The sequence below is a fragment of the Chiloscyllium plagiosum genome, unplaced genomic scaffold, assembly GCF_037043375.1.
Source record: "Chiloscyllium plagiosum isolate Xiang-an unplaced genomic scaffold, Cpla_swu_hap1 HiC_scaffold_7, whole genome shotgun sequence".
NCBI classification, from domain to species: domain Eukaryota; kingdom Metazoa; phylum Chordata; class Chondrichthyes; order Orectolobiformes; family Hemiscylliidae; genus Chiloscyllium; species Chiloscyllium plagiosum.
The window spans coordinates 116,238,601-116,251,577 of record NW_028270145.1 but is presented as its reverse complement, the minus strand read 5'-3'; the positions used below and the strand labels follow the sequence as shown (position 1 = coordinate 116,251,577).

The 12,977-nt window shown below is 46.6% G+C and overlaps 1 protein-coding gene across 1 annotated transcript; it reads right to left on the bottom strand.

Moving 5' to 3' along the window:
- Positions 1–976: 976 nt before the first annotated feature.
- LOC122551850 (G protein-coupled bile acid receptor 1-like) lies at positions 977–9,083 on the bottom strand. The gene is made up of 2 exons (XM_087988632.1): positions 8,464–9,083; positions 977–3,627 (listed from the first exon to the last, which is right to left on the bottom strand). Exon 2 carries the CDS (start codon positions 3,330–3,332, stop codon positions 2,376–2,378), a length of 957 nt encoding a protein of 318 aa, XP_087844758.1. The 5' UTR covers positions 3,333–3,627; positions 8,464–9,083; the 3' UTR covers positions 977–2,375.
- Between the last annotated feature and the right edge of the window lie 3,894 nt (positions 9,084–12,977).

Sequence of the window (12,977 nt, the reverse complement as noted above, 5' to 3'; positions counted from 1 at the left end):
TACTCCAGCCAGCATCTGATGAACAGGAGAGTTGATGTTTTGAGCACAAGCTTTTCGAGGCAATCCTGATGAAGAGTTTATGCTCGAAACATCGACTCTCCTGCTCCTCAGATGCTGCCTGACTGGCTGTGCTTTTCCAGTGCCACACTTTTTGACTCTAATCTCCAGCATCTGCAGTCCTCACTTTCTCCCAAGTGGTGAGGATGATGCAACGAGATGGCAGAGGGGTGTAGGCAGCTTAAGTGAGTGGACAAAAACTTAGCAGATGGAAGATAATGTGGGGAAATGTGAAACCATGTACTTTGACAGTAAGAATAATGGAACTGGACATTTAAATGGGACAAGACTACAGAAAGCTACAGGACAAAGACATTTGGGAGTCTCTCTCCATGAATTACAAGAACCTTGTATCTGAGTTCAGTGGAATATGGGGAAGGCAAATGTCATGTTGGCCTTTCTCTCAAAGCTCAAAGTATACAAAGCTCCAGTCAGACCACAGCTGGAAGACTGTGAACAACTTTAGACCCCTTACCTAAGATAGACTGGCATTAGAGGCAGTCCAGAGAAGGTTTACTCAGCTGACACCAGGCATGGAGGGACTGCTCATGAGGAGACGTTAAGTAGATTGGGTCTGTACTTATCGGAGTTTGGCAGAATGAGAGGTGACCTTATTGAATCATACAAGATTTTTAAGAGATAAGACAGACTAGATGTAGAGAGTTAAAAATCACACAACACCAGGGTTATAGTCCAACAGGTTTAATTGGAAGCACACTAGCTTTCGGAGCGACGCTCCTTCATCAGCGTCGCTCCGAAAGCTAGTGTGCTTCCAATTAAATCTGTTGGACTAGAACCTGGTGTTGTGTGATTTTTAACTTTGTACAGGAGAAAGTGAGGTCTGCAGATGCTGGAGATCAAAGTTGAAACTTTATTGCTGGAACAGCACAGCAGGTCAGGCAGCATCCAGGGAACAGGAGATTCGACGTTTCGGGCACAGGCCCTTCTTCAGGAATTAACTTTGTACACCCCAGTCCAACACCGGCATCTCCAAATCATAGATGCAGAGAGGCTGTTTCCCCGTGTGGGAGAGTCTAGGACCAGAGGGCAGCATCTCAGAGTAAAGGGTCACCCATTTGAGACAGAGATGAGGAGGAATTTCTTCTCTCAGAGGGGGGTGAATTCTTGGAATCCTTTCCCACATAGGGCTATCGAGGCTGGGTCATTCAGGATACTCAAGGCTGAGAGAAACGGATGTTTAACTAAGAAGAAAATGGAGGGTTAGGGGCAAAGGCAGGAAAGTGGAGTTGAGGATTACCAGGATCATGACCAGATGGGCCAATGGGCCGAGAAGTGGCAGATGGAGTTTAATTCAGATAATTGCGAGGTGCTGCATTTTGGGAAAGCAAATCTTAGCAGGACTTATACACTTAATGGTAAGGTCCTAGGGACTGTTGCTGAACAAAGAGACCTTGGAGTGCAGACTCATAGCTCCTTGAAAGTGGAGTCACAGGTAGATAGGATAGTGAAGGCGGCGTTTGGTATGCTTTCCTTTATTGGTCAGAGTATTGAGTACAGGAGTTGGGAGGTCAGGTTGCGGCTGTACAAGACATTGGTTAGGCCACTGTTGGAATATTGCGTGCAATTCTGGTCTCCTTCCTATCGGAAAGATGTTGTGAAACTTGAATGTGTTCAGAAAAGATTTACAAGGATGTTGCCAGGGTTGGAGGATTTGAGCTATGGGGAGAGGCTGAACAGGCTGGGGTTGTTTTCCCTCGAGCGCCGGAGGCTGAGGGGTAACCTTATAGAGGTTTACAAAATTATGAGGGGCATGGATAGAATAAATAGACAAAGTCTTTTCCCTGGGGTGAGAGTCCAGAACTAGAGGGCATAGGTTTAGGTTGAGAGGGGAGAGATATAAAAGGGATGTAAGGGGTAAACTTTTCACGCAGAAGGTGGTACGTGTATGGAATGAGCTGCCTGAGGATGTGGTGTAGGCTAGTACAATTGCAAATTTAAAAGGCACTTGGATGGGTATATGAATAGGAAGAGTTTGGAGGGATATGGGCCAGGTGCTGACAGGTGGGACTAGATTGGGTTGGGATATCTGGTTGGTATGGACGGGTTGGACTGAAAGGCCTGTTTCCATGCTGTACATCTCGATGACTCTATGATCAGCTGTGATCTCAATGAATGGTGGTGTAGACTCGGGAGACTGAATGGACAAGGTTGAATTAGGATATCCGGTCAGCATGGACGAGTTGGACCGAAGGGTCTGTTTCTGTGCTGTACATCTCTACACCGACCCTCCGAAGAGCAACCCACCCAGACCCATTCCCCTACATTTACCTCGGAAATAAGTAGCAGATAACAAAAATTCAGTTGACACTAGCGTCATTGCCGCGCATTTGGCAAACTCTTCGGAAAACATTTCGCCACAGTTTGAAGTATTCCTTGTTGCTGAAGACTAGGATGAAGGGGACAAAAGCAGCACTGCTGGTTCCTAAACAGGACAGGATGATGCGCGTCCTCGAACCACTGTTTTTCACAAAGAACGAGACGTGGATGAAAACAATGTAAGGGACCCAGCAAACCAGGAAGGTTATAAACAGCATCATAACGCACTTGGTGTATTTAAAGTCCAGTTGTTTCTCAAGAGAAGCTGAGTCACTGTGGACTGCTCGATGCATCTTCTTAATTGCTTTCATTTGCTTTCGTGCCACGTGGAGGACTTGGCTCGTCATTGCTGTGATGGCTAAGATGGATGGGATAAGCAGGCCGTACATCTCGAGGTAGATGTAGGCAGGGAGGAAAATCCATTTGAAATAGCAAAGCGGGGCACCAGGGCTCCAGTTGTTCCAGCCAAAAAGGGGCAACGAGGCAAACAGCAAGGGCAGGAGCCAGGCAGTGAATATGACTATGGGGACATACTTGTGAATCCAGGAAACAGCATACTGGAAAGGAGAGATGATGCAGACGTACCTGTCATAGTGAACCACCAGCAGGTTGGAGAGGAAGGCGAGGAAGATGAAGTTTGGGAAGAGATGAAAGAAGAAGCAGATTTGGAAGGCAAACTCACTCTTGAAGTTCATCATGGGGATGGAAGGCAGGATGATGCCAGTGGCTAGGCCAGCCAGCAGCAAGCTCAGGAAGTAGTAGTTAGTGGGGTTGTGAAGGCTCTTGTTGCCGATGATCCCCACCATGATGACCAGGTTTCCTACGATGATGATGCTGGAGAGAGGAGCCGCGATCAAGGTGATCAGGGCCATCTGGGAAGCAAGGCATGTGTCTGGATTTGAGATGTTGAAGCATTCTTCATCCAAGCTCTCATTCATATCACACACCCTGGGCTCTACCTTCAGGTGCAAAGAAATCCCATCAAATCCCAAGACTAGTTTGAGAGCAATTCAAATTTCAGAGGCTGACATACCGGAGAGTTATCAAGAGGGCATTGAGTGGGATTAACGTCTTTGAAGAACACGTCTGAGCCCACTCACCATCTATCCTCCAAGAGACTTGTTCCTATGAGTTTCCCCTTCCAATGGCAGAGTAACTGCTTAAAAGCTGCGATCCACCAGAGGTCACTTTCTGCACTGGGTTGAGATTGAAGGCAGTCCTGATCCTTGTTTGCTGTAAAGTGGAGAGGAAACTTCGATTTAAATCATTCCAATAGATCTAATGGAACATTTGATCCTAGTTTAATTGCCGGAGTTTCTCTGGATAAAATGTCCTTTCCTGTCCAAAGGGTTGTGTCTTATGGAGACGTGTTCGTATTTCCTGAAGCTCTCCAGAATGTTACAACTAAATGTATCAGTCTTCCATGGAACAGGAACAGAATTCAGTTTCAGTCACAGTCTAAGTTCATGACTAAAACCTGCGACTCTCTCACGACTGAACAAGCTCAATGCTGAGTATCAGTGGTTGCTTAAAATAGCCCGAAATGTTCTCTTACGTATATGTGACTTTATCAAATGTGAACTGTCAGCTTCTGATGGAGAACTAATCGATTCATCATCCAATCACTATGTCTTAAAGTCCCTCTGCCCTTCTCCTCTCTTCTACAGTCTCCGCCTCCTACCATCCAATCCCTCCCCCACCCCCCCCATACCCCAACCCCACATCATCATTGACTTCTGGCCTCTTTATCCGTGCGCGCAGGCATTTCAACAAGACTTAGGGTTACTCAGGAACATTCATTCGTATGAAACGCTGCAGTGCCAAATGTCCTGACTGCCCTTTCAGCATACATAAATTATTCCAAATATAAACTACCATATAAAAAATTCCAATTATTCCATGATTTATATTCACGAGGTTCTAGGTCACAATTTTAAAGATCAACAATATGTACATCATGAAACATACAGCCCTGAGCTCCTCAATTAGATTCCAACCTGTAACTCATTCCCAGGTACCTGTTGGTCTCTATATAAACCACCCTGAACCCCTCAATTAGATTCCAGTCTGTGACTCAATCCCAGATGTCTGTTATTCTATATACAAACCACCCTGAACCCTTCGATTAGATTCCAGTATTTAACTCATTCTTGGGAATCCGTTATTGTACACACCACCACTTGATTAAATTCCAGTCTGTAACTCACTCCTGGGTATGTTTTTCTATATATGAACCGCCCCAAAATTCTTGATTAGATTCCAGTCTGTAACTGACTGCGGATATCTGTTATTCTATATAAAATGCACCTAGAGCCACTATCGTACTGAAGGAGTGTAACAGATTAGTGCAGAGGTGAGGACATCCAGCCCCATCAAACAGCACCCTTTCATTACCCTGCGACAGAGGGATAACTGCTAATGAGTGATGTCCTCAGGGTAAACTGATAGATTCTTGATGAGCTCAACACTCCTCCTTTGGGCCTGATGTAACTCCAGCCACAAGACAATATTTATCTCCCCCATCCACTCCTAATGATGTAGACTGTAAATGATTCACATTCACATTTGGAACTACTCGGGTACAGATTAATTCACATCAAGAATTATTCAGATTTGAATAAGAATTGACTCAGTTTCCCATTCAGAATGACCTCACCCCATTGTTGACATTTTCCATCACTTTCATTGCAATAATTGAGAGGATGTTGATAGGGTGCCAATTGGCTGGGTCAGATTCATCGTTCAGTCTCTAAGCAATGGGTCGATTTTCGATGTGGTCTCCTGAAGGACATTCAGCAGGAGTGAGCCCACAGTCAGCAGGAACAAAAACAGTTAAACCAATGAGCTTCCTGAAGTCAACAAAGTTATAAATCACACAACACCAGGTTATAGTTCACTCCTTCATCACTCATCCACTCCTGTCACAACCGCTTGATGAAGGAACAGCGCTCTGAAAGCTAGTGCTTCCAATTAATCCTATTGGAATATAACCTGGTGTTGTGTGATTTGTAACTTTGTACATCCCAGTCCAACACCAGCACGTCCAAATCATGAAGCTAGCAGGTAGACCATCAACAGGACAAATAGCAGAGGGTAGAAACTTTAAATACCAATGTGCAACTTTACTAATGTCCAACTAACTACTCCGAGGAGAACCAAGCAATCAGACACTAAAGGAACAAAATGCAAGACTTTAGTAGATCAAACATTAGTAGTTATTTTAGTCTGCGGAAGTGGATTGTCAGATATTTCTCAATGTTCAGAAAGTTAACCCTTTAGATTCTGAAATATCTGATTTGCCAAATTAATTTGTAAAAAAAAACAAATGCTCACACTGAGTATTCAGGTCAGAAATGCACTATCAAGAATGACACAGGCAAGTTCAACTTAGGCATTCAAGAGAGCACAGGATGACTATTTGAATGTGGGAAAGGCAAGAGAACAGCACTAAGACTATTCAGAGAGTCAGTGTGGACACGATGGACCAAAAGGCCGCCTCTTGAATTCATGTCCCCAGGCCATTCGCCCGAGGCCTCTGATTACTAGTCCGATGACATTATTAAGATGTCACTATGTCAGAACAAGTAATAGGGCAGACAGGACAGAAAGGGTCAGGAATCTAACTTCAGGCACAGAAGGTAAGGGGACCACTATGACAAGGGAGGGGAGTTGACACAGGGCTGAGGGTGTTGCACTGAAATGCACGCAACATCCGAAACAGGGTAAATGAGTTTGAAGCACTGATTGAAATCGGCAGGTACAATGGTGAGGGTATCGCAGAGACATGGCTGCGCTGGGATCAGGGCTAGGAACTAAATATCCAAAGATACACATCCTATCAAAAAGGACAGGCAGATAGGCAGATGAAGCAAGGTTGCCTTGTTAGCAAGGAATGAAATTAAATCAATAGCAAGAAGGATGTATTGAAAATAGAAAGGGTTCAGAAAGGATTTACAAGGGTGATGCCAGGGTTGGAGGGTTTGAGCTACAGGGAGAGGCTGAGCAGGCGGGGACTGTTTTCCCTGGAGCGTCGGAGGCTGAAGGGTGACCTTACAGAGGTTTCTAAAATAATGAGGGGCATAGATAGGGTAAATTGACAAGGTCTATTTTCCTGGGGTGGAGGAGTCCAGAACCAGAGGGCATAGGTTTAAGATCATAGAACATAGAACAATACAGCGCAGTACAGGCCCTTTGGCCCTCGATGTTGCGCCGATCCAAGCCCACCTAACCTATACTAACCCACTATCCTCCATATACCTATCCAATGCCCACTTAAATGCCCATAAAGAGGGAGAGTCCACCACTGCTACTGGCAGGGCATTCCATGAACTTACAACTCGCTGAGTGAAGAACCTACCCCTAACTTCAGTCCTATATCTACCCCCCCTTAATTTAAAGCTATGCCCCCTTGTAATACCCGACTCCATACGCGGGAAAAGGTTCACACTGTCAACCCTATCTAACCCCCTAATCATCTTGTACACCTCAATCAAGTCACCCCTAAACCTTCTTTTCTCTAATGAAAACAGCCCCAAGTGCCTCAGCCTTTCCTCATACGATCTTCCTTCCATACCAGGCAACAACCTGGTAAACCTCCTCTGCACCCGTTCCAGTGCCTCCACATCCTTCCTATAGTATGGCGACCAAAACTGCACACAATATTCCAGATGCGGCCGCACCAGAGTCTTATACAACTGCATAAGATGAGCAGGGAAAGATTTGAAAGGGACCTAAGGGCAACTCTCACACAGAGAGAGGTGGGTGTATGGAATGAGCTGCTAGAGGAAGTGGTGGAGGCAGCCCAGAACTTGCATGCCCTAGGGGGTGTGGGACGGAGAGTTGAAGTGGTCGGCCACAGGGCAGTGGGGTTGTTTGCTGCGTGTCCCAGAGATGTTCTCTGAAACATTCCACAAGATGGCATCCTGTCTCCCCACTGCAGAGGAGACCACATCAAGAGCAATGGTTACAGTAGATGAGGTGTTTGGACGTGCAGGAAAATCTTTACCGACTCAACACGGACATTCACTATAAACCGACCGACTCCCACAGCTACCTAGATTACACCTCCTCCCACCCTGCCCCCTGTAAAAACGCCATCCCATATTCCCAATTCCTTCGCCTCCGCCGCATCTGCTCCCAGGAGAACCAGTTCCAATACTGAACAACCCAGATGGCCTCCTTCTTCAAAGACCACAATTTCCCCTCAGACGTGGTTGACGATGCTCTCCACCACATCTCCTCCACTTCCCGCTCCTCCGCCCTTGAACCCCGCCCCTCAAATCGCCACCAGGACAGAACCCCACTGGTCCTCACCTACTACCCCACCAACCTCCAAATACATCATATCATCCTTCGGCATTTCTGCCACCTCCAAAAGGACCCCACCACCAGGGATATATTTCCCTCCCTTCCCCCATCAGCGTTCCGGAAAGACCACTCCCTCAGTGACTCCCTCGTTAGGTCCACACCCCCACCAACCCAACCTCCACTCACGGCACCTTCCCCTGCAACTGCAAGAAATGCAAAACTTGCGCCCACACCTCCCCCCTTACTTCCCTCCAAGGCCCCAAGGGATCCTTCCATATCCACCACAAATTCACCTGCACCTCCACACATCACTTACTGCATCCACTGCACCCGATGTGGCCTCCTCTACATTGGGGAGACAGGCCACCTACTTGCGGAACGTTTCAGAGAACACCTCTGGGACACCTGAACCAACCAACCCAACCACCCCGTGGCTCAACACTTCAACTCCCCCTCCCACTCCACCAAGGACATGCAGTTCCTTGGCCTCTTCCATCGCCAGATCATGGCAACATGGCGGCTGGAGGAAGAGCGCCTCATCTTCCGCCTAGGAACCCTCCAACCACAAGGGATGAATGCAGATTTCTCCAGCTTCCTCATTTCCCCTCCCCCCACCTTATCTCAGTCCCAACCCTCGGACTCAGCACCACCTTCTTGACCTGCAATCTTCTTCCCAACCTCTCCACCCCCACCCCAGCCTATCACCCTCACCTTCCACCTATCGCATTCCCAATGCCCCTCCCCCAAGTCCCTCCTCCCTACCTTTTATCTTAGCCTGCTTGGCACACCCTCCTCATTCCTGAAGAAGGGCTTATGCCCGAAATGTTGATTCTCCTGCTCCTTGGATGCTGCCTGACCTGCTGCGCTTTTCCAGCAACACATTTTCAGCTCTGATCTCCAGCATCTGCAGTCCTCACTTTCTCCTAACAGATTAGAGGAGATTAGTTTAGGATATCTGGTCCATATGGACAAGTTGGATTGAAGGGTCTGTTTCTATGTTGTACATCTCTATGACTCTAGGTGATTTAGTCCGTGTGAGTGGACTGAGGAACTGCACAGGGCAAAAAAAAGACGATGAGAGGCGTGTGCAGGCCTTCTAACAGCAGACAGGATGTGGGGAAGAAAATAAATCAGGAAATAGAAAAGGCATGTAAGAAAGGCACTATTACAATTATCGTGGGGGACTTCAACATGTAGGTGGATTGGGAAAATCAGGTTGGTAATAGATCACAAGAAAGGGAATTTGTGGGGGGAGCAGCTTGTGGCAGAGGTCACCAGGGAGCAGGTGGATCTGAATTTGGTGATGTGTAATGTTTTTTTTATTTATTAGGATTTATTGTCGCATGTATTCAAGTACAGGAATACAGGAATATGGTAAAAAGTGTACAAGTTGTCATCCTCTGCAGCCATCTTAGTGTACAAAGACAGGATTAAAAACAGAAGCAGAAATAAGAGAAACGGTCAAAATAAAAGGAAACATCCTGATTAATCCTCCGTCTCTGCCATGAGTCCATCCTTCAGTCCCACGAACACTCAGATCACACACCAGCACCTCCATCAGATCACACCAGCATCTCCACCAGATCACACGAGCACCTCCATCATCAGGTCCCCAGGCCCAGCCATGTCCTGGAGCCATGCCCACTGCTGCTGGCACTGTGTTGCTATCCTCGCCTCCATTTTGTCTCCATCGACATCGTTGCCACCACGGGTCCCCACTGGGCAGAAGGGAGCAGTGCAGCTACCACTGCCATGTCCTGAACCATGTGCAAACCCGACACCAAAGCAGCCAGTGCCACGTTCTGGGTTACACTGCCACCTTGCCATTTCAGCACAGGAACCCACCGCTGCCCACACTCTGGGAAGGAACTGCTCCCGCCAAAAAAGAAAGTAAAAAAAGAACAAAAAATGGAAGGCAGGTGGAAGCAGATGTGCCCAGGCTCTGCAGCCAGCCCCGAACACTGCTATTTCACTGCCACCAAATTGGATATTTGTAAAGTATTTGTAATGAGACAGACTTGATTCAGGAGCTGACGGCAAAGGGACCCCTAGGGGACAGGGACCAGAATGTGACAGAACCCCCCTTGCAGGGTGAGAGGGAGAAGCTGGAATCAGATGCAATGGTATTACAATTCAGTAAAGGTAATTACAAAGGCAAGGGAGGAGCTGGCCAGAGTTGATTGGAAGAGGACACTAACAGGGAAGATGGTGGAAGAGGAATGGCAGGAGTTTCTGGGAGTAATTCGGGAGGCACTGTAGGAATTCATGGATTAATGGTGTAGGAATTCATGATTAATGGATTCAGGCATGCTGCCTGAACTGCTGTGCTCTTCCAGCACCACTAATCCAGAATCTGGTTCCCAGCATTGTTTTTACCCTACTGTAGGAATTCATCCCAAGGAAGGAGAAACACACTAATAGGAGGACGAGGTAACCATGGCTGACAAGGGAAATCACAGACAGCACAAAGGGCAAAAGAGAAAGCATACAATGTGGTGAAGATTAGTGGGAAGCCTTTAAAAACCAGCAGAGGATAACTAAAAATGCAATATAGAGGACAGAAGATGAAATAGGAGGAGAAGCTAGCTGTTATATAAAGAAGGTTGAAAGGGTATTTTTAGATATAGAACAAAGAACAGTACAGCACAGTACAGGCCCTTCGGCCCACAATGTTGTGCCAAGCATTTATCTTAATCTAAGATCAATCTAACCTACACACTCCTCAATTTACTGCTATCCATGTGCATGTCCAGCAGTCGCTTAAATGTCCCTAATGTTTCTGACTCTACTACCACCGCTGGCAATGCATTCCACACACCCACCACTCTCTGCATAAAGAACCTACCTCTGACATCTCCCCTATACTTTCCCCCAATCACCTTAACATTATGACTCCTCGTGACAGCCATTTCTGCCCTGGGGAAAGGTCTCTGGCTATCTACTCTATCTATGCCTCTCATTACCTTGTATACCTCTATCAAGTCACCTGTCTTCCTTCTTCTCTCCAGTGTGAAAAGCCCTAGCTCACTCAACCTCTCTTGATAAGACATGCTGTCCAATCCAGGTAGCACTCTGGTAAATCTCCTCTGCACCCTCTCTAAAGCATCTACATCCTTCCTATAATGAGGTGACCAGAATTGGACACAATATTCCAAGTGTGGTCTAACCAGGGTTTTAGAGAGCTGCAGCAAAACCTCATGGTTCTTAAACTCAAGCCTCCTGTTAATGAAAGCCAAGGTTATAAAAGGTAAGAGGCAGGCTGGGAAAATGAGGATACAGAAGTAATAATGGGGAACAAAGAAATGGCAGAGGAACTGAATAGGTACTTTGCATTGGTTTTCACAGTGGAAGACACCATAGAGATGTACAGCATGGAAACAGACCCTTCGGTCCAACCCGTCCATGCCGACCAGATATCCCAACCCAATCTAGTCCCACCTGCCAGCACCCGGCCCATATCCCTCCAAACCCTTCCTATTCATTTACCCATCCAAATGCCTCTAAAATGTTGCAATTGTACCAGCCTCCACCACTTCCTCTGGCAGCTCATTCCATACACATACTACCCTCTGCGTGAAAAAGTTGCCCCTTAGGTCTCTTTTATATCTTTCCCCTCTCACCCTAAACCTATGCCCTCTAGTTCTGGACTCCCCGACCCCAGGGAAAAGTCTTTGCCTATTTATCCTCTCCATGCCCCTCATAATTTTGCAAACCTCTATAAGGTCACCCCTCAGCCTGCGAAGCTCCAGGGAAAACAGCCCCAGCCTGTTCAGCCTCTCCCTGCAGCTCAGATCCTCCAACCCTGGCAATATTCTTGTAAATCTTTTCTGAACCCTTTCGGGTTTCACAACATCTTTCCCTATAGGAAGGAGACCAGAATTGCACGCAATATTCCAACAGTCGCCTAACCAATGTCCTGTACAGCTGCAACATAACGTCCTAACTCCTGTACTCAATACTCTGACCAATAAAGGAAAGCATACCAAACGCCTTCTTCACTATCCTATCTACCTGTGACTCCACTTTCAAGGAGCTATGAACCTGCACTCCAAGGTCTCTTTGTTCAGCAACACTCCCTAGGACCTTACCATTAAGTGTAAAAGTCCTGCTAAGATTTGCTTTTCCAAAATGCAGCACCTTGCAATTATCTGAATTAAACTCCATCTGCCACTTCTCAGCCCATTGGCCCATCTGGTCCAGATCCTGTTGTAATCTGAGGTAACCCTCTTCGCTGTCCACTACATCTCCAATTTTGGTGTCATCTGCAAACTTACTAACTGTACCTCTTATGCTTGCATCCAAATCACAGGCCTCCAGTTTGAAAAATCCCTCCACCACTACCCTCTGTCTTCTATCTTTGAGCCAGTTCTGTATCCAAATGGCTAGTTCTCCCTGTATTCCATGAAATCTAACCTTGCTAATCAGTCTCCCTTAGGGAACCTTGTCGAACGCCTTACTGAAGTCCATATAGATCATATCTTCTGCTCTGCACTCATCAATCTGTTTTGTTACGTCTTCAAAAACCTCAATCAAGTTTGTGAGACATGATTCCCACATACAAAGCTATGTTGACTAGCCCGAATTAGTCGTTGCCTTTCCAAATACATATACATCCTGTCCCTCAGGATTCCCTCCAACAACTTGTCCACCACCGAGGTCAGGCTCAGTTCCCTGGCTTGTCTTCACCGCCCTTCTTAAAGAGTGACACCACGTTTGCCAACCTCCAGTCTTCTGGCACCTCACCTGTGACTATCGATTATACAAATATCTCAGCAAGAGGCCCAGCAATCACTTCTCTAGCTTCCCACAGAGTTCTCGGATACACCTGATCAGGTCCTGGGGATTTATCCACCTTTACCCGTTTCAAGACATCCAGCAGTTCCTCCTCTAATCTGGACATTTTGCAAGATGTCACCATCTACTTCCCTACAGTCTATATCTTCCATATCCTTTTCCAAAGTAAATACTGATGCAAAATATTTATTTAGTATCTACCCCCATTTTCTGTGGACCCACACAAAGGCCGCCTTGCTGATCTTTGAGGGGCCCTATTCTCTCCTTAGTTACCCTTTTGTTCACCAGCAGCATACCAGAACTTCAAGAGAGTTAGGGACAGGGGTGAATGTAGTGGCCATCACTAAGGAGAAGGTGCTGGGGAAAGTGAGAGGTCTGAAGGCAGATAAATCACCTGGATGGACACCCTAGTGCTCTGAAGGAGACAACTGAGGATATTTCTGGAGGTATTGGTAGTGATCTTTGAGGAATCACTGTAGTTA

Coding starts and splice junctions, on each gene's coding strand:
- LOC122551850 (XM_087988632.1), bottom strand. CDS start 3,332: ATGAATGAGAGCTTGGATGAAGAATGCTTCAACATCTCAAATCCAGAC.